Source organism: Myxine glutinosa, chromosome 2 (genome assembly GCF_964187855.1).
Source record: "Myxine glutinosa chromosome 2, kmMyxGlut1.1, whole genome shotgun sequence".
Taxonomy (NCBI): Eukaryota; Metazoa; Chordata; class Myxini; order Myxiniformes; family Myxinidae; genus Myxine; species Myxine glutinosa.
In genome coordinates this window covers 228,703,073-228,725,719 of record NC_136262.1, presented here as the reverse complement: position 1 = coordinate 228,725,719, position 22,647 = coordinate 228,703,073, and the positions used below count along the sequence as shown (strand labels likewise).

Genomic DNA, 22,647 nt, shown 5'->3' with positions numbered 1-22,647 from the left:
ACATAACACACGACACACGACACATCTATAGCTTCATAAAACCATCTGCTCTAAAGGCCGCAACTCCAAAGCTGCCTGCCCTGACACACGACCCTCTGAATCACAAACCACCAAGCTCCGCATAGCTCTACACAAAACCAATTCCCGGATCCGACTCCACACATTACCCCATGTTGCTTTCTAGCCAGAGTATGTGGTCACACCTGCCCATCTGCCTGTAGGCCTCTTCAGCCACAGCGAATATATGGGGATCCATGTCCCCCATGTTCTGCCCACTGTAAGCATGAATTATGTCTTCGCTGTAAATCGGCAGTTGTTCATAAGGGTTGATAGCCACCAGTACAATGCCTGTTGGCAGAAGATTATGTGGGAGACAGTAAGAAGGATTTTAAATTCAAAAGAACCTTCACAATGCAAGCCGGGTTTCCAATCATTATGTCATCAATGAGCATTTCAAAACAGTAAATCAACATTACAGCATTTTCAGAACAAAAAAGAAACACTGATAGTTGGACTGCAGGCAGTTCACATACATGTGTGTACACAGCTATCCAGAACACGGCAACCATGTTAATAAAGCAAATGAACATGGTACACAAAGACCAACCACAGTACATGGAAATGTGGTCGTGCACAAAGACGCACCACAATAAGTATAAATGTGGCTGTTGTCGACAAAGCGCACGCGCAGGTTATGCAGCACGGCTGGCTCATGCAAGTAACTGAGCGACGTAAGGTCATTCTCTCCCACCAGGATGTCTGGGTTCCGCAGGAATGGCATTTGCTTTGACTTCACATCGATTTTGTAGTCAATCTTCTGCAAAACAAAAGACATTGAACACCAAACCTTGGAGATATGCCTCTCGATGAAACACTACCTGATGGAAGATTTCAGGTTTCATTCTCTCCCACTTTTATTCAGCAAATCGGTCAAACAGTTTCACGTAGTTTTCATGAGAAACATAAGTGGGGGGGGGGGGGGGGGGGTCAATATTGCCGATACCATTGCGCATCATTTTAATGCTAAAATAAACGTGAATATATAGTATTAATATTAATTGATTGATTGATCAAAGCCTGATGTCATTCGATGAATTTAACTTTAAAAGTTACTTGGACAGAGAACATTTTCGAAAACGCATAGTATATGGTTACTTGATAAATGGTCTATATAGACTGAAAGTTATATACAATAAATATATTCATCTATATTCAGCCAAATTAAGAGCATTGTACAGTAACTAGTATAAAGCCCATCAAAAACGACGGGTTGGAATAGTTTATTCAATGGTGCAGCCACGTGAGCATGCCAAAGTCTGAAGCCTTGGCCTAGTGTCAGATGTGCTTATATCTTTATTTATTAGACATCCTACGGACGTAAATGAACACTCGTTTTACTATTCCCACATTGCACATCACGTGCAGCGAATGTCACATCCCGACACCTTGAATTTATTGGGTTTTTTTTTTTTCTCTTTAAAACGCTTCTGTACACCACCCTTAAGGCTCGGTTTGCAAGCCACGGTCTACAATTCCAATAGAAGAGACATAATTACTATTTTATGGAAAATGTTTTTCGAGTTTCCTTTATCATTAAAAATAGACTGTAGCGAACACACATTCGTGTTAAAAGATTGGCCTTTAAAACCTACCCTTATGAAGGGGGACAGACATCTGTACAAACGCCCAAACTGACTGTTTTATATGGTAGATTATATTAAAAATTAGAACGGCACTTGGTATAGAGCATATTTCCGCCAGACTGAACGGTTTATGTTTTGTATCCCACTAATAGGCCGGCCTCTGCATCCAGACCTCAACCAAAATCAAATTGGCTCGATCTTTTCACCTACCCAACTCATCCACCAAGTTGTGTAATAATCCATCCACAACTTTTGAGATATTGTGCTACAGTGTATATCATTTTTGGCCCCATCTTTCATTGATGAAGAATCACTTAAAATTGCAGTTTCCAAGTCCGGATCAGGATGTTAACCAAAATCTAATCAGTTCATCTTTGACACACACCCAACATACATGTCCGCCGAGTTTCATCCAAATCCGTCCACAACTTTTTGAGACATCCTGCTCACTGACAAACAAACAGACAAACAGGGGTGAAAACGCATAACCTCCATCCACCTTCAGTGGTGGAGGTAACAAACCTAAGGACCGATTTGTATGGCAAGGTCCTTCGATCTATTCTGAAGGAAACCCAAACCTCACATCACACCTGTAAAGCTAAGGCCGTCTTGAGAAATTCAGAGGATCCTAAAAGTTGTACAGACCAGAAAAAGTATCCACCTTATCATCCTCGAGGAGCAGCCTCAAGACTGAGCTTCCATGTTTGTAGTCCTCGAGGATCTCAGCCGATTGCCACACCTGCTCAGTGTCTGCAATCCAAACATGTGCATACTGTGGAAGAAGGAACACCAAGTGAGCGAGGAAATAATTGTGCAAACACATAAATTGAATGATAGACAGACACATACAGCACAAATTAAAGCATAAACTTTATTTGCAAATCTCAAAATGACAAAACACTGGCTAAGTTGATCTTAAATGGCCGTATCACAAAAGACGTTGGCACAATGTCATGACCCAGAGCAACACTTAACCAAGCATTGAACTTGCTCCAAATGGCTCACATTTGAACTAAAATTTGAACAGGTGCATTTAAATATTAGAGATTGATATATAGAGAAAGAAAAAGAATATAAACATGATCACAGAGAAAAAAAAATCGAATCACTTCAATGGTCGTGCAAACATGAGCTTGTATGCTCTTGTGCTCAGATGCAAAACTTGCAAAGAGCCCGAGGCAAGTGCAGAGTACATTAGCTCACTCAAATGGAGATTATAAACCACAAGCAAACAACGTAGAGTTTACAAGTTATGTTTGAAATGAGAGACATGCAGATGGGGCCTAGCATCAGGCCTAACGTTCGTTGTGCAAAACGGGCCATTCCACGATGTTTGGACAACCATGTGGAATGAGGGTGGGTGGGTGAGTAATCTGGTTGTCATAACAACAACTGCAGGAACAACTCCATTTATATTGCTAAGTGTACGACACATCTTCTTTACATTGAAGGTTCAAAGAAAGAGCTTTGCGAACTCTTTACTCACAATTCTCAAAACAGAATATATTTAAAAAAACAAAAAAACAATCGAGCAATGTGACTGTCGCCAATATGCCTCGCGCACAGTCCCACAACGGGTAGACGCCCTCGTTCAATGTCCTAAAAATAAACAAGTTTGATTTAAATCCCTTCAGCTGTTTTCAAGTATCACATTTTCACCAGCCATGACAGGTTTCACATCGATCGGTGAAGCGGTTTCAGAGAAGGGATTTTTTTTAAAACATTGGCTTTCAAGCTAATATGGCTGCCACACCACGTGACATATGACCTTTAAAAATGTACTCTGCATACGCATGTGTCGGGGATCACATTTGCGAAGTTTCATATTAATAGGATAAGGTTCGTTTTTCTATTCAAGATGGCTGCCAAACCATGTGACCTATGACATCATCATTTTCAAACGATATGCAACAATGGTGTTAAATGACATTTGTAAAATTTAGCATCGATAGGCTAAGCGGTTTAAGAGATATAATTAATTAATATCTTCCTTCAATCCAATATGGCTGTCACACCATGTGACCAATTATATTTTTGTGATCAACTTTTAATCACCATGCCTTGTCAATGACATGCAACGTTTTGAGTCAATCTATTTGGTGGTTTGGGAGATGTTTTTTCAGGTTTTAGGTTAAATCCAATGTGGCTGCCAAACCATGTGACCTATAATGTCATAAATTTAATATTTCAATACAAATGTGTCATAGATCATGTGCATGAAATTTCATATTTTTAGGATAAGGAATTCGATTAAAATATTTTTGGCTGGTATACCTCTTCACCTATGATGTCATCATTATCATGCTTTTGTTCCCCATTGGGAGTACTTGACAATGTGCCAAGTTTCAAATTTTTCCATTCAGCGGTTTCCGAGAAATTTTTTTTATTTTTTATTTACGTTTAATCCAAGATGGCTGCCGTACCACGTAAAGTATTACGTCACAATCACCATAAAAACATTCTGCATAGTGTCACTCCTACCCTGAAAGTTTTGTCTCAATCAGCCATGTGGTTGCTGAGAAAAAAAAGATGTTTAGCCCGTACGGACAGATGGCCAACCCAAAAACATAAGGCCTCCGGCCACCTTCAGGGGCAGAGGCATAAAAATCTTTCTTCAACAAAATAGTGATACACTGTACACAATACCACTAATGCAATGCATTCAGAATACATTTACGAAAAATACATCAAAATAGAGTGGAATGGAAATGTTGGAGCGTCAGAAGAAAACCAAAAACTTTAAACATTTAAACCCAAGTCGAAAGGTAGCATAAGACAGACTAAACAAGAGCGAGAAATGCTTTGCAATACATGTCCCCGACCAATGTGATATTTTGTTGATGTTACAGAACAAGATCAAAGAGGGCATAAATCGATTGGTAAAACTCCCCGAAACTCGAACTTGTTCTGTGACATCATAATAAAGCCATGTACCAAGTTTCAGTTGGGTATGTTAAAAGGTATCGGAAAAAGTCTGAAAAACCACAGGTGCGACAGATGGATGGACAGACAGACAGAGATGAAAATTACAAAATGAAAAATAATGATTTTATACAGCCTTGACCTTTAGATCAAAAATATTTTAAAAAACACCTTGTAGCTTTTGATTAGTGAACCAATTCAGTCACATGATATGCAAGTTCCATAAATTTCAGGTCAATCGGGTGAAAATTGATGATTTTACGTGACGCTGACCTTTGACAAAAATTTTAATTTGCCTTCGCCGTATTATTATAAATAAAGCTTTGAAGAAAATCTGATGACAAAACTCAAAAAAAGTCACGACACACCGACACACACCGACACACACCGACACACCGACACACACCTCCCGCCTGCCATGTAGGGGGATGGGGTAATAAATAAATACCGATATGCATTCGGTTTTGATAAACATTTTTTGTGAATCCAGCAAACTTCACGGTTGTGTATGGCACAACAAATGATGTGGTGTGTCACCAAGGACAAAAAATTATTGTCACACTGAGTCACGTAAGTAAGCTAAGCTTATCAAACTTGCAAAAATTGTCTCTTTATTGATGTACACCTTCAGAGTGTTTAATGTATTGCAAAGGAGAGCCAGTCCAGAGGTTAAAAGCTTGGAAGCATATTAAAAACCATATACAAACTTGATGAAATAAAAACAAAAACCCAAAACATCAGTGCTGGTGATGACAATCAAAAGTTACAAAACTTGAGCTGCACATAATTTCACCATTATGTCATCGCTTCCAAAACAAGTCATTCAGATTGCACAATTGCCTCTGAACAAATAACCAAACAAGTCACATAACTTAACTGAACAATACACCACACCACATACGTCCAAATCCCACACTCATGAGTCTGGCAACTCTGAAAAGACAGGTTTGCAAAGTGAGCGGAAAAGCAAAAAAGTGACACACACCACACCACCTTTTGCTATTCCACTCTCCAGGTCTCTCAACCACACTCACCTTTAAAAAAAAAAAATATAGAAAAGGCCATCACAGATTTGGGCTTTAAAAAAAAACCTTTTCCAATCTCAGTTTGCAGAACGCACAAATAAATAAAATAAATTATTGGGCAAAATGCCAGGGGCATAGAAAAGACCCCTTTATACGGCATGTGCCATGTGGCAAAGTATAGAAAATAAGGGACATCCAAAAAATATCTCGTGTGTATGCTGGACTACCTTTGTGTTCTTAGGAGGAACCAGGTAATGCTCGAGCAAAGTTCATATAAAGGGGCGCCAATTTGATTCATACAGCTACATTAAGAAGTAAATGAGTTTCGCACGTGAAAAAGCTGAATGCCTCAACTCTGTGTTTGCCTCTAAATCTTGTGTCCCAAACCCATCCCTCTCTGTACCCACCATACCCAGTTGTACCCAGCTGCTCCTGGACTCTGTGTCCTTTCCTCCTGACAAGGTGGAAAAGTTTCTGTCAACCCTCGACTCTGATTCTGCAACTGGACCTGACGGCATCAGCCCACGGGTCCTAAAATCCTGTTCTTCCGCTCTTTCACTCCCTCTCTCTGTTCTCTTCACCCTCTCTTTTGCTCAAGGTCATCTGCCATCTGCTTGGAAATCTGCCAACATCACCGCTTTGAACAAAAAAGGTGCAAAAACAGATCCCAGTAACTACAGACCAATCAGTCTTCTCCCAATTATCAGCAAAGTCATGGAATTCCTTCATTGCTTCAGATATGAAATCTTTCCTCTTCTCCAATGGCTTGATCTCTGATCATCAATTTGGTTTCAGACCTGGTCACTCTACTCTGGACATGCTGCTTCTGCTTTCTCAACAATGGATGGAGGTCCTCAATGCCAAACAGGAAATTAGAGCAGTCTCCCTTGACATATCACGTGCCTTCGATATGGTCTGGCACCCCGCTCGGCTCACCAAACTCTCCTCTTTTGGTATCCATTGAAATCTCCACGCATGGCTGGCGGACTTCCTCTCTAGTCGAAGTCAACGTGTAGCCCTGAATGGGTTTCTCTCATCTCCTCTTCCTGTTCAGGCTGGAGTTCCCCAAGGCAGTGTTCTGGGCCCTGTGCTTTTTCTGGTCTTCATCAATGATCTCTCTGACTCTCTTGAAAATCCTCTCTATCTCTTTGCTGATGACTCTACTCTCTGTCGCTCCATTCTTCATCCCTCAGATCCGCAGTCTGCAGCCTCCTCACTCTCTGCAGACCTGGACAAAATCACAGACTGGGCAAACAAGTGGAACATGTCTTTCAATCCTGACAAATCTCACTCTTACGATGTCTCTCCGAAAAGACCGACTGGACAACCCTCCCATCCACTTTCTGAATAATCCTCTCCAAGAAGTTCTGTCACTCAAGCTTTTGGGTCTCACTATCTGCCATGATCTTTCCTGGGAAAACCACATTTCAAATCTGGCCTCCAAAGCCAGTCGCCGACTGGGCATCCTCCGTCGTGCAAAGTCCTTCCTTGGCACACCTGAGCTCCTCACCACATACAAGGCTTTCATCCGCAGTTCAATGGAATACTGCTCTCCCCTCTGGGCTGGTGCTCCTGCCTCACACCTAGCTCGTCTTCACGCTGTTGAAACTAAAGCATTCAGAATCATTGGAATCTCCCGCGATGAAGCTAACTCCAAGGGCCTCTCACTCACTCACCGCAGGCAGGTTGGTGGTCTTTCCGTCTTCTACCGACTCCTCTCAGGCCTTGCCCCCCCCCCCCCCCCCCGCTCTCTCTGGGCTCTGTCCCGCAAATATTCCTGCAGGTCGCACAAGATCTGCCTGCAACCCTCTTATGGTTAAACTGCCAAAATCAAGACTCTCTGCTCACCTTCACTCCTTCATTCCTCTTTTCTCCCGCCTCTGGAACAAACTCCCTCACTCTCTTCAATCCCACTCCACCCTCCAGGTCTTTAAAACAGCTGTTCACCACCATCTCTTATCTTCCCCCAACCAAAACCTTGATCATTTCTATCCCTGCTAATTTCACCCCAATTCCACTTTTTTGAAATACCAACTTCTGTCCTGGAAGTCCTTGTGTTTTATACTTCTACCACCCCCCCCCCCCCTTCCCATGCCTCCTCCCCCCAAGTCCCCTCCCTCCCACACATCTCCCTGTTCTTAAATGTTGTGTGCTCTCAAGTGTTTGTGCGCTTCCCCTTCTCTCGTCTTCCGCTCCCTCTTTTTATATATTTTGTTTGTCTGGTTGATTTGTTTGTGAAGTAAATGTCAGCTCTTTCACGAGCCTCGATTCAGTATACAAAAAATATATATATATATATTTTCAATGCAGTTGCAGTCTCTTAGTTACAAAGGGACCTCTTCGCGGTCCTTCATTCTTCTGTAAAAAATTAAACTGACAAACATAATATTCATTTTCTATTCTATTGCAGAAATAGGTGTACATATACAATTCATCCATCATCTCTAATCATCATCAGTATTCATCATGTACATATCACGTTTGTCCAATATGTCTGCAATGTCAACACTTGCAAGTTTATGTAATGTGCAATTATGGTCCAAAAGGGACTGGTAAAATAGGCTGCACTGCACATGTGTACAATTATATCATCTAATCCAATAGTTTCCGATAATGCTGCAAACTTCCGCTTCCGGTTCCTCCGGCGAGGAAGCGTCCTTACGAGCTCTCATGTCATCAAAGTTAAGTATTTTACCAATCGTGTTTTTGTCAAATTTCTACTGGTTATTTCCTCCGCCACCAAAGGTTATGGAGGTTATGTTTTCACCCCTGTCTGTTTGTTTTTGTCTGATTGTGAACAAAATATCTCAAAAAGTTGTGGACGGATTCAGACGAAATTTGGCAGCGATGGCACGTATGTGACGAGGACGAAATGATTCGATTTTGGTGAAGATCCGGATTCGAATTTTTAAAGTAATTCTTCACCATTGGGAAATAGGGCCAAAAACGATACATAGCAGGATATCTCAAAAAGTTGTGGCCGGATTTGGACGAAACTTGGTGGACCGGTTGGGTGTCTGACAAGGATAAATAGATTCGATTTTGGTGAAGATCTGAATATGGATTCGGATATGAGAATTATTTAATTTTTAAAGTGATTCTTCACCATTGGGAGAAAGGGCCAAAACTATACATTGTGGGATATCTCAAAAAGTTATGGATGGATTTGGACGAAACTTGTTGGACAGGTTGTGTGTGTGAAAAGGAAGAATAGATTCGATTTTGGTGAAGATCTGAATATGGATTAAGATGAGAATGATTTAATTTTTTAAGTGATTCTTCACCATTGAGTGATATGGACAACCAGGTGGAGGTATGCTCTCTACAGAGTGCCGTTCTAGTTTTACTGTGTGTGTTACTGTGCGTTTCTAGTTAGATCTTGGTTTGTAATTCGTGTAAACTTGTGTGTAATGAGTCGTTTTGTTTGCATCGTGTGGGGTGCCTATCCCTCGAGGCTTTCCGGTGCCTCGTCAGTATTTTGTAAATTCAAGTTTGTTATTTTGCTGTATTGCTTATTTCTTTGATTTTCTTTTCACCCCCCGATCTCCCCCGAACATCTTACCCTTTGCTTAAAGTCTTAAATTGAAGTCAAGCAGCCATCAATCATCTGGACTGGTCTCCCATCTGCACTGCCTCTGACATCAACTCATCCTGTGAATTCTTCCAAAGTAAATTGCTCTCTCTCGACTCTCATGCACAGATTTATCCCATCTAGTCTTCAGTTGTCATAACCTTCCTCCCGTCCATGGTACACGGAATCTTGTGGCGAGGCAGTTGCCCTGAAACAACTTGCCTTTGCCTCCTGGAAGGCAAATCCAATGGAAGGAAATCTCATTTACTTTCACAAAGACTGGAACATGTGTGTGTCCACCCTCAGGAGAGCCAGCAAACAATATCTCTCTACTCTCAAGACGAAACTCTCAAACCTGTCTCCTTCTTCCAAATCCTAGTGGCATCTGGTCAAATCTGTTTCTGGTGTTTGTTCCCCTTCCATCCCCTCCCTTACATCAAACGGCTACACACCTGACTCCGCACGTGAAAAAGCTGAATGCCTTAACTCCGTGTTTGCCTCAAAATCTTTTGACCCAAACCCGTCCCTCTCTGTACCCACCGTACCCATTTGTACCCAGCTGCTCCTGGACTCTGTGTCCTTCTCTCCTGACAAGGTGGAGAAGTTTCTGTCAATCCTCGACTCTGATTCTGCAACTGGACCAGACGGCATTAGCCCACGGGTCCTAAAATCCTGCTCTGCCACTCTTTCACACCATCTCTCTATTCTCTTCACCCTCTCTTTTGCTCAAGGTTATCTGCCATCAGCTCGGAAATCAGCCAACATGACCACTTTACACAAAAAGGTGCAAAAAACAGATCCTTGCAACTACAGACCAATCAGCCTTCTCCCAATTATCAGCAAAGTCATGGAATCTCAAATCCTCTTCTCCAATGGCTTGATCTCTCATCATCAATTTGGTTTCAGACCAGGTCACTCTACTCTGGACATGCTTCTGCTGTCTCAACAATGGATGGAGGTCCTCAATGCCAAACAGGAAATTAGAGCCGTCTCCCTTGACATATCACGTGCCTTCAATACGGTCTGGCACCACACTCTGCTCACCAAAATCTGCTCCTGTGGTATCCATGGAAATCTCCACGCATGGCTTTCGGACTTCCACTTTGGTCGTAGTCAACGTGTGGCCCTGAATGGGTTTCTCTCATCTCCTCTTCCTGTTCAGGCTGGAGTCCCCAAGGCAGTGTTCTGGGCCCTGTGATTTTTCTGGTCTTCATCAATGATCTCTCTGACTCTTGAAAATCCTCTCTATCTCTTTGCTGATGACTCCACTCTCTGCCGCTACATTACTCATCCCTCAGATTGGCAGTCTGCAGCCTCCTCACTCTCTGAAGACCTGGACAAATTCACAGACTGGTCAAACAGGTGGAACATGTCTTTCAATCCTGACGAATCTCACACTCTTACTATGTCTCTCCAAAAAGACTGACTGGACAACCCTCCCATCCACTTTCTGAACAATCCTCTCCAATAAGTTCTGTCACTCAAGCTTTTGGGTCTCACTATCTGCCATGATCTTTCCTGGGAAAACCACATTTCCAAGCTGGCCTCCAAAGCCAGTCACCGACTGGGCATCCTCCGTCATGCGAAGTCAATCCTTGGCACACCTGAGCTCCTCCTCACCACATACAGTGCATTCAGAAAGTATTCAGACCCCTTCAATTTTTTCACATTTTGTTATGTTGCAGCAACAACACAACAACAACATGCATTTTAAGGCCATTTTCCCTGCTAGAGTGGGGGTTAGCCTTGCGGTCCCCAGGACAATCTTCTCCATTTTGCCCTATTTTCTGCATCTCTCCTTGTTAACCCCCTTGCTCGCATTTCTTCTTCCACCATCTTTAGCCAAGTCTTTCTCGGTCTTCCCGTCCTCTACTTCCTTCTACATTCATTCCCATCACTCTTCTCCACCAGTCACTTTAATCCTTCCTCAACACATGACCAAACCATCTCAACCTGTTCCTCTTCACAGCATCAATCACAGGCTCTATTCCCATCATCTTTCGCAATTCATCATTTGTCTTCCTCTCTCTCAACGAGACACCGCACATCCACCGAACCATTCGCATTTCCACTCTTTCCAGCTTTCGTTGCTGCTCTACGTTCATTACCCATGTCTCGCTCCCATAAATCATAACACTTCTCACACATGCAGCATACACCTTTCCCTTCAGCTTCAACGACACTCCCCTCCTCATCAGCACGCCACTCAGTTCCCGAAACTTCTTCCATGCACATCTCACTCTTGCAACCGTTGCCGAGTCTGATCCACCTTCTCCATTCAGCATGTCTCCGAGGTAGCAAAATGTTTTCACACATTCCAGCTTCACGCCATCTCCAAGATCCAACTCAACATTTCCTCCATCTGCAGCTCCCTCTGTGCACACCTTACATTTGAATGTAGCTGCCACACTGGTTAATGACCCTCTCAGACCACTACATTTTTGATGAACCCACTCAGCGCACATTGTACATTGAATGGAGTTCACTCCGACACCCTTCCTGCACACAGCACACGGCCACTTCCCAGTTCTTTCCACCTCACCACATGCTATACCACTTGCCATAACCTTCGTCTTTCCGATATTCACCTCCAGACCTTTTGTCTCCATACATTCCTTCCACTTGTTCATCTTTTCCTTCAGTCCATCCATACTTTCCGCAATCGCATATGTTGCAGCCTTATGCTGAAATCGTTTAAATTCATTTTTTCCCTCATCAATCAACACTCAATACCCAATAATGACAAAAAGAAAACAGGATTTTAGAAAGTTTTGCAAATTTATTAAAAAGAAAAAACGGAAATATCATATTTACATAAGTATTCATACCCTTTGCTATGACAGTTGAAATTTAGCTCAGGTGCCTCCCATTTCTCTTGATCATCTTTGAGATGTTTCTACACCTTTATTGGAGTCCACCTGTGGTAAATTAAATTGATTGGACATGATTTGGAAAGGCATACACTTGTCTATATAAGGTCTCACAGCTGACAATGCATATCAAAGCAAAAACTAAGCCACGAGGTCGAAGGAACTGCCTGCAGATCTCAGAGACAGGATTGTGTCGAGGCACAGATCTGGGGAAGCCTACAAAAAAAATTCTGCTGCATTGAAGGTTCCCAAGAGCACAGTAGCCTCCATAATTCGTAAATGGAAGAAGTTTGGAACAACCAGGACTCTTCCTAGAGCTGGCCGCCCGGCCAAACTGAGCAATTGGGGGAGAAGGGCCTTGGTAAGAGAGGTGACCAAGAACCCGATGGTCACTGGCTGAGCTCCAGAGATCCCGTGTGGAGATGGGAGAAACTTCAAGAAGGACATCCATCACTGCAACACTCCACCGATCTGGGCTTTATGGCAGAGTGGCCATACAGAAGCCTCTCCTCAGTGAAAGACACATGAAAGCCTGCTTGGAGTTTGCAAAAAAGGACCTAAAGGACTCTCAGACTGTGAGAAACAAGATTCGGTGTTCTGATGAAACAAGATTGAACTGTTTGGCTTCCATCTGGCCACTCTGCCATATAGCCCAGATCGGTGTTAACAGACAAAGTATATAAAAAGGGGAGTGGTAGACAAGATGGGGAGAGAAGGGGAAGCACACAAACAGGGTCGGCGCCAGACTATTTTGCGCCCTAGGCGAGGCCAGCTACTTGCATCCCCTCCCCCCCAAATTTTTTTTTTGCCAACTTCGATTATTCAAAAGATGTTTTGTAGAAAAAATAAAGAGCAGAAAACTTGAAACTGCTAAATTTATTTTAAATTGCAAGAATAAGTACTGTGAGATGCCAACAGCACCAATATTAAAGGCGCAATATCCATTAATATGGCATTATGGCAGTGCCCCTGTTACCCCACGCTTTGGGGCAAATGGGCTTTCACTTTTAAAAAATATGACACTACATGTGGTTTGCAATGCAAAATATAGAAAGTGGTCCCTTTATGAGTGTGTGAATGGAAATTACAGATAAACAAAACAGTTTTTGGTTTGAGCAATAAGTTTTAGATATGCAAAATCAAAATTTTAAATAATCAGTCTTTGATTATCTTTCGCAAATACAAAATAAAATATTTTGGCACACAAATCATTTTGAACTAAAGGGCACTCGGTATAATGCATACCTCAGCCATTGGCAACACAACATTCAAACCTTTTACTTCACACACCTTTAAGTATATATACCATTTAAGGATACTTGGCGTAACCAACCCGTCATGTCACCACAATATTTCGCTCACAGTCAGACAGAGAAACAAACAAAAAAACAGACAAACAGAGTTTAAAATGTCTCATAAAAGTTTCAATTTCAGACACATCAACATCTCACTTTGCGTGCCTTTTCCTTTGCAAATTTTGTCACAAATTCAACCAGATCAAGTAAGTACTGATGCCTGGGCATGTTCAATTGATATAGTTGCCAAGCCAACTCGTCTCTTTTCCAACATTGTAGAGCGTATGTAAGTTTTTATAACTTTGAGCTTTGAGAAACCACGTTCACCACTTGCCACTGATACTGGAAGTGTGAGAAGGATCCTTAAAGCAACGGAAACATTAGGCACATTATCCAGGAGTTTTTGTTGTAGTATGAAGAGAAGTACTTCTTGTGGCGGCATAGACTTTAGAAGTCTTCGAGCTATTGCTACAAGTTCAGTAATGCGCCCCTCTGATGTCTGCGCCCTAGGCGGCTGCCTAGTTGGCCTAATGGTAGCGCCGGCCCTGCACACAAACACAACATTTGAGAGCAGAGACATCGGGAGATGTGTGGGAGCAAGAGGGCTTGGGGAGGGGGGGGGGCGGAGAAGCATAAAACACAAGGACACCAAGGACTTCCAGGAAAGAAGTTGGTATTTCAAAAAAGTGGATCTGGGGTGAAATTAGCAGGGGTAGAAAAGATCAAGGTTTTGGATGGGGGAAAATAAGAGATGGTGGTGAACAGCTGTTTTAAAGACCTGGAGGGAGGAGTGGGATTGAAGAGAGTGAGGGAGTTTGTTCCAGAGGCGGGAGAGAAGAGGAATGAAGGAGTGAAGGTGACCAGAGAGTCTTGATTTTGGCAGTTTAACCATAAGAGGGTTGCAGGCAGATCTTGTGCGACCTGTAGGAATATTTGGGGGACAGAGCCCAGAGAGAGCTGGGGGAGCAAGGAATGTATTGTCGCATGACTACCTTGTGTGTTGAACACCGTAGGGTAGCACGGATGACCAAACGAGCTGTTACTCCGAAGCGTTCAATCAAATGGCGGAGAATACGCGTGGGGGAGCAAGATGGAGAGAGGAAACCGGAGCCTTACCTGAACTGTTTCCCCGATGGTCTTCACCTGTAATAAATAAACTCACACGAAAGGGATTTAAAATGTACAAAAATAAATACCGCCTTTATTAGGAAATTGCCAGTACAAAATAAAACACGGTAACACTAAAATTTCTATATGGAGCGCTCCCACACAGAATCAAATACAGACAATGGGAAATAGAACGGTAAAAGCAAAACGTGTCATTTAATTTCGTCAGAACTCGTCCAGGCCTTCACGGTAAAATGTGCTCGCTCTTTGGTGAGAACTGCCCGTTCGTTGGTGGGAACCCAGGCCTCGCTGTATGTCACACTGCAGCGAGCCAGCAGCGCTCGTGCACCCGTCACTCTTGCTTGGAAAGCCGCGGCTCTTCCTCCTCACGACCACCAGCCAGATATCGGCAGACAGCCACCCGTGGTGAGATCCAAAATCAGAGAAGAACCACAAGGGCGTTGATGCGGAGAGAGATACAAATACGATCATTCACCATCAAATTTCAAAACGAGCAGGCGCAAGAGGGAATCGGTCAGAGCGAGAAGCCAAGGAGAAGGGAACAGAGAATGTCCGCCAGCACGTCAAGCCAAGAAGAAGAGCGAAATGAGAAAATGTCCACTAGCGCGTTCTTTTATCACCCAGGCTCTGACGTCATCCCGATCCTAATCCAACCAGTCCATGCCAACTCGCCTGCCCCAGAACGTTCTCGCCGACGTCATCCTTCCACCAATCCCCGAACGCCACACACTCCCTTTAACCAATCACTGCCCTTCTGGACGTGGCCCTCAGCCCACCCGCCCTGTGCGCTTCCAAAGTCAATGTCATCAGCGGCAGTGCTCAATATCCTGGCTTCCGGTAGGTTTTTAAATAGGGTTTTTAAATGCGCGATTTCTGCTAGTGTCTATATGGTGCGGTGCCAAAAGGGACATCGGAAATAAATTAGAGGTAACGACATGCAAGGGATAAATTACCCATAATCCCTGAGCTAATTAACATACCCGACTCCTCGTAATGGGGACGAATATACGCCTTACACGACATCCGGGCTAAAAAAAATTCCCTATTTATTACATGGTGGTTCTTCTTCTTCGCAACAGTCGGAGCATGCTCATTTATGCACTCTACCTGGTGTATAGCATCCCTACCCCCTACAAACGTAACAGTATTATCTAAACGTACAAAGCATTTACTTCTGAAAATTACAGCCGATTTCGTCCAGTAGAAGCCGAGAAACGTATTTTCAGTCCCCATGTTAAAGCTGCATACAGAGAAACGATTCCTTATATAAAGGGAGGGGCGCTTTGCTTTGCACCTCCATTTCATAAATAACAAATCCAGATAAATCTTGAAAATAAATAAATAAATAAAATAAAATAAACAGGAGCACAACAAAAATCGTTTTGGTGATATTACTTTTTCTTCTTTAACGACCATAATTATTCCCACAATAGTTTGGGGTTGGCCCGGATAAGTTTGGCCAAAGTCGTTCAAGAAGCTGCTGGCCATGCCTGACGCTCGACGAAGGTTCGGGCAGGAATTATAAATTTAGCCATGGTGCTGGCAATAACCCACCAACCCTTTGTGAAAGTCACCGTGGGATCTTTAATGTCCACCAACGAATGCCGACAGACGGGACACCCATTATAACGTCCATCCAAGGGACGACACACACATTTGATATTCTTTATTGGTGTCTACGTAAAAACATGGAACTTTTCCTTCCACTGGTCATTCAATTCAATGCAATTCAAATAAAATTCAAAGAAAGGGGTGGGCATGCATCCCACCCTTTCCACACTCACATTAAACATGTGAATTGAATTTGGTACAAAAGAGATTCGAAAGTGACAATGAGAGGTAAGTCGAACACAAAAGCGAATGCCTGAACGATTAAATAAAAAACAACAATGAAGTGGGTGTGATGGGTCTTGCATTTTTCTGTGGACCTTCAACATGGCGTGCTTCTCGTACAAGGTACAAATTGACGGAAGATCTGGTCATATCACATGATGGGCAATCTTCATGGGTCTTTCCAGTTTCTTCACATTTTCTTTAGACAGATTACCAAATGTACAAATGAAATGAAAAGAAAGAATACTTTGAACGATTGACTGATAATAAAAAAAAGAACGAAAATGCTCTTTTCGACATGAAACTCTTTCAGTTTCCTTAAAAAGTACAATCTTTGGTGCGCTTTCATAGCCAATACTTGGGAATTCCTGCTCCATTTCAATTTATCAACTTATGCTTATTGACTTGTTCGATACTACAGTCGTGAATGAACAAAGGGTCATAAAGGGTCATGTCTCGTTGACATTAAGAACGAAATAATGATGGTCACAGTAATCTACAAACTTCTGAACTTCGTTCACATATTTCATTGACGAAATCGATTAAATACCCTGCCTGTAAAACACCGGGATGACTGTTTATAGCTGGATCGGGATTCAAACCAGGCTCGGAAGCTTAAATGCAAGTGTGCGTACATCCAAACCATCCTGCCAGCCCTTAGGAGATTACTACACAACCTAAAGAAATTGGCTACCTTAAATATATTTATCCAAAACATTTAACATCAACAAAAAATATTCGATCTATATAAAGAACAGACAGTAGATAGGTTACTCACTTTGCAGTAATCATTGGCATCAAATGCACATGCGGACATGATTACAAGCAGAGATGATCATTCCTCAGATATCCTCAATTGTATAAAGCAACAGTGCTAGAGACTGAGGAAAGGAAGAGGAAAGGAAGACAGGAAGAGAAAAGGAAGAGGAAAGGCAGAGGAAAGGCAGTGGAAAGGCAGTGGAAAGGCAGTGGAAAGGCAGTGGAAAGGCAGTGGAAAGGCAGTGGAAAGGAAGAGGAAAGGCAGAGGAAAGGCAGAGGAAAGGAAGAGGAAAGGAAGAGGAAAGGAAGAGGAAAGGCAGAGGAAAGGCAGAGGAAAGGCAGGGTGCCTCACAAATTTGAGGGAAAGGCGAGAGAAGTGCCAACCAAAGACATCACGTGGAATGACTGCAGTTTCGTCCAAACAAAACGAGCACACACCGCCCTGGATGGTCACATGTCTCAAATCAAGTCGCAGAGCACAGTGTGTTTCGGGTGCCGCTCGGTATAAAGGAGGCTGTTATTACTGCGGTCACCCTGAACGATATTTGAAACTGGCCAGGCTTCGGAATATCATTTTTGTTCCTCTTCATCTCAATTACAATCACAACACTTCCCTTGTCCTCTTGTATTTACATGACGCAATCGATACACAATTACTTGTACGTCATCTCAAAATCTATCTTGTCTGCAAATTATGAGTTGTTGTTCAAGCTACTGTGGTAATCCAAGTACTCATACACCCAGTACAAGGCCGGATGACTTGTGAAAGCACTAATGAATTATCGTCCTGACTCAGAAGCTGGAAAGGACTGAATGGCAGAGGCAACGTAACACTCATCCTGTAATGTAGGCTTGTGTGAGAAGTGCAGGTCAAAATGTATAAATAATCAAGATGTCATACAGAGATTTTCCTTCTTCTGAGGGAACACTTTAAAGACAAATAGAACGTCCATTATGAAAGGCACTTCATTAAAACTTTCCAGATTCCAGAACTGCGTACTTTGCGGGTAATAATGAAATCACAAAAGAGTCATCCATAATTCATGCACTTCAACATCACTGGTTTCTCTTTCATAATGATGGCATAATGGCCTGGAAGGTCGGCGGTTGGAACCCAACCTTGGCCGAGTCGGATCATAAATACGTGCTGCTTCTTTGCTTGACACTAAGCATTTTTAAAGGACAGAGCCGAAGAAACAACCATATGATGGCAGTCAGTGCACAGGCTTTCTGGGCCTAACAGACTCCTCCTGCATTGCAGTTCGTTGTAAGGGAACTCATAATATGCTGATCTAATTTAAACCCAGTTTAAGCAATCCATTTGGTCTTTTCAAACATTTCCGAGATGAGGACCGCCATTCCGGTTCATAAACCACAATGAACGAATCGTCAACTGCATTGAACAGGAAGGTAGAGCAGCGATTTTTCAAAACTCTTAACGTAATGACTGAAGTTGCCGAATATCATGAGCAAGACTGTCACAGTCCAAGTTTCTCCCACATCTTTGTAAAACTTATCCTCCAAAAAAAATTGCTTCAAAGGGGTGTCGCCCCATCCCAACCCTCCTTGGCAATGTGTCCAATGATAAGGCAACAAGATGTTCCATGTTTTAAACGTTTCCCAGTGTGTACCCTGGATAAGAATAGGTACGCCGTATCCCTGCATGTCGTAAGAGGCGACTAAGAGGGTTGGCGTCAGGAAGGGCATCCGGCCATAAAAACATCGCCTCAAAAAGAGAACCATGACAATTACAACTACATGAGGGCAGGGTACAGCCCGAAGTGGAGATCGGTTTCTGAGGTTTGGGACATGGAATGTAGGGACAATGACAGGGAGATCAGGAGAAGTGGTGGAAGTATTGGTCAGAAGAAGAGTGGACATATGTTGTGTGCAAGAGACGAGATGGAAGGGAAGTGGTGTGAGAATGGTGAAGGGTAGGCAGGGACAGAAATACAAGTTTGTGTGGCAAAGGTGCCTGGAGGGCATGAATGGTGTTGGTGTCCTGTTTTCTGAGGAGTTTGTAGACAGTGTGGTGAGTGTGACTAGAGTGAGTGATAGGTTGATGATGGTGAAAATGATGATTGGGAAGCTCTTGGTGAACGTCATCTCGGGATATGCTCCGCAGGTTGGTCGAAGCAATGAAGAGAAGGACAAGTTCTGGTGTGCGACAGAGAAGCTGATGGAAAACGTGAAAGCTGAGGAAGTTGTTGTGGTAGGAGGAGACCTAAATGGACATGTGGGAAGGAGTATGGATGGTTTTGACTGAGTTCATGGGGGTTACGGATATGGTGTGAGAAATGGAGAAGGTGAAAGGATTTTGGAGTTTGCTGATGGAGCTGATTTGTTGATTTGTAATACTCAGTTCCAGAAAGAGGATAATAAGCTTGTTACATACATGTCAGGTGGGTCGACGACAACCGTTGACTACCTGATGGTGCGTAGGCGAGATAGGGGGCACCTCCGGGACACAAAGGTGATCCCGGGGGAGGAGGCTGTTTCACAGCACCACTTGGTTGTCTGCGACGTAAGGGTGAAAGGTGCGAGGAGAGCTCGGCGGGTGAAGTACCAACCGAGAATGAAGGTGTGGAGGTTGAAAGAGGCGACAGTAAGGGAGGCATTAAAAGAGAGGCTGAGTAGGGTCGAGGATGATGTGGTTGAGCTTGAAAGTGGTTGGATGTCAATGAAAGCTAGTCTGTTGGGAGCCGTTGGTGAGGTATGTGGATGGACAAAAGGACCACCGAGGCACTCGGAAACATGGTGGTGGGATGATGAAGTTGGAAAGAGGATTGACGAGAAGAGGAAGAAGTTAAAGGAGTGGCAGAAGGCGAAGGGTACGGGAGCAGAAACAGCAGAGCATGAAAGTTATAAGGCAGCCAGGAAGACTGCAAAGAAAGAGGTAGCAAAGACGCAGGAGGCAAGTAGGAAAACGTTCGGAGAACGCTTGGATTCAGAAGAGGGTCAGAGAGCGGTATTCAGGATTGCAAATCAGATAGCGAAAGAGAGGTGTGATGTGATGGGGGTGAGTTGCTTGAAGGATGAAGTGGGACAAATCGTTGTGGACCCAGATGGAATTAAAGGAAGATGAAAAAGACATATGGAAATGCTGTTGAATACAGAGAATGAATGGGATGGCAACATAGAGAGCAACCAAGTTTTAGGACCGGCAGAGAAGATAACTGAGAAGGAAGTTGAGGAAGCGATAAAAGCAATGAAGAGTAGAAAAGCGGGAGGGCCGACAGGAGTTGTGAGAGATATGTTGAAGGCAGCAGGAAGTTGGGGTGTGAAGAGAATGACAGAGATCTGTAATCTGGTGGTGAAAGAAGGCCGCATTCCAGTGGATTGGGAACCGAGTACCCTCGTCCCTCTATACAAGGGGAAAGGTGACCCTCTGGAGTGTGGCTCGTACCGAGCGATAAAGTTATTGGAGCATGGAATGAAGGTATTGGAAAGGGTGTTGGAGAGGAGGATAAGCAAGAAGGTGAATATCGATGAAATGCAGTTTGGATTTATGCCAGGAAGAGGAACGACAGACTCGCTCTTTATTGTGAGGCAGTTGCAGGAGAAGTACATGGACAAGAGGAAGAAGTTGTTTCTTGGGTTTGTTGATCTGGAGAAAGCATTTGATAGGGTTCCACGCGAAGTATTGACATGGGCATTGAGGAAGTTAGGAGTGGAGGAATGATTGATCAGAGTTGTGATGCAATGTGCAAAAGAGCACGTACAGCTGTAAGGACGAAGGACGGGAACAGTGGTGAGTTTGAGGTGAAGGTGGGAGTGCATCAGGGGTCGGTACTAAGTCCACTACTATTTGTAGCTGTGATGGAGGTGCTGGCTCAGAACATAAAGGAGGGCTTACCATGGGAGTTGTTGTATGCAGATGATCTGGTGTTGATTGTGGAAAGTATGGATGGACTGAAGGAAAAGCTGAACAAGTGGAAGGAATGTATGGAGCCAAAATGTCTGAAGGTGAATATCGGAAAGATGAAGGTGATGGCAAGTGGCAAAGCATGTGGTGAGGTGGAAAGAACTGGGAAGTGGCCATGTGCTGTGTGCAGGAAGGGTGTCGGAGTGAACTCCATCCAATGTCCAATGTGCGCTGAGTGGGTTCATCAAAAATGTAGTGGTCTGAGAGGGTCATTAACCAGTGTGGCAGCTACATTCAAATGTAAGGTGTGCACAGAGGGAGCTGCAGATGGAGGAAATGTTGAGTTGGATCTTGGAGACGGCGTGAAGCTGGAAGGTGTGAAAACATTTTGCTACCTCGGAGACAAGCTGAATGGAGAAGGTGGATCAGACTCGGCAACGGTTGATAGAGTGAGATGTGCATGGAAGAAGTTTCGGGAACTGAGTGGCATGCTGACGAGGAGGGGAGTGTCGTTGAAGCAGAAGGGAAAGGTGTATGCTGCATCTGTGAGAAGTGTTATGATTTATGGGAGCGAGACATGGGTAATGAACGTAGAGCAGCAACGAAGCCTGGAAAGGGTGGAAATGCGAATGGTTCGGTGGATGTGCGGATTATCGTTGAGAGAGAGGAAGACAAATGATGAATTGCGAAAGATGATGGGAATGGAGCCTGTGATTGATGCTGTGAAGAGGAACAGGTTGAGATGGTTTGGTCATGTGTTGAGGAAGGATGAAAGTGACTGGTTGAGAAGAGTGATGGAAATGAATGTGGAAGGAAGTGGAGGATGGGGAAGACCGAGAAAGACTTGGCTAAAGATGGTGGAAGAAGAAATGCGGGCAAGGGGGTTAACAAGGAGAGATGCAGAAAATAGGGCAAAATGGAGAAGATCGTCATGGGGACCGCAAGGCTAACCCCCGCTCTAGCAGGGAAAATGGCCTTAAAATGCATGTTGTTGTTGTTGATAAGGCAACAACAACGGCACTTGGTGGAGCGCATACCTCCACCAGACTGAACAGTTTAAGTTTTGTAGCCCACTGATAGGCCAGATCTGGATTCGGACCTGAACCAAAATCAAATTGGCTTTTTCTTGTTGCCTACCCCAACTCATCCACCGAGTTTCGTCTGAATCCGTCCATACCTTTTTGAGATATCATGTTGTGCAGTATATCGTTTTTGGTGCTGTATCTCAATTGTGAAGAATCACTTTAAAATTATAATAGTGCACACCAAAATCTAATCATTTTGTCCTTTTGAAGCACCTAACCTGTCCACAAAGTTTCATCCGAATCTGTTCATAAATTATTTTATTTTTTTAGATATCCTCCTCAAAAACAGACAGAAAGACATAAATATGGGGTGGAAACATTACTGCTATCCACCTTGGTTGGCAGAGGTAATTAGGTCAGGCCTGTCATGGGGTAAGGTTCCCATCCCATTACAGTCAACAGGTTATTTCATCTTCATCACTCAATATCAAGTCACCATCTCACCTTTTGCTGAACTATCTGCCAACAATGCTGTGTGCTCACCTTGTATCGATTTCAAACATTTTGCAAACACTGGAACAGCATCTGTCTCACAATCGTCCACCAATCAGAGCTGAGGGACTGGTCACATGAAAGGGGGACAGCATATCCTCCGCTCGGTAGATCCTAGCCCAGCTACGCCATTGTTAGACTGTCGGTCTTGTTACCCTT

The 22,647-nt window shown here is 43.5% G+C and overlaps 1 protein-coding gene across 3 annotated transcripts in view; it reads right to left on the bottom strand.

Annotated features, from left to right (window-relative positions):
- MYO5A (myosin VA) overlaps positions 1-22,647 on the bottom strand; it is an 808,830-nt gene that overhangs the window by 202,581 nt on the left and 583,602 nt on the right. The window contains exons 1-4 of one of the 3 annotated variants that reach the window (XM_068106106.2): positions 17,066-17,194; positions 2,305-2,415; positions 646-817; positions 204-348 (exon numbers count right to left, since the gene is read on the bottom strand). The exons of 1 other annotated variant lie outside the window; for it this stretch is intronic. In XM_068106106.2, the coding sequence (XP_067962207.2) occupies positions 204-348; positions 646-817; positions 2,305-2,415; positions 17,066-17,104 (467 nt within the window). In that variant the 5' untranslated portion in view covers positions 17,105-17,194. Of the gene's footprint in view, positions 1-203; positions 349-645; positions 818-2,304; positions 2,416-17,065; positions 17,195-22,647 lie in introns of those variants that run through there. One more of the 3 variants, XM_068106107.2, reaches the window with a different exon arrangement.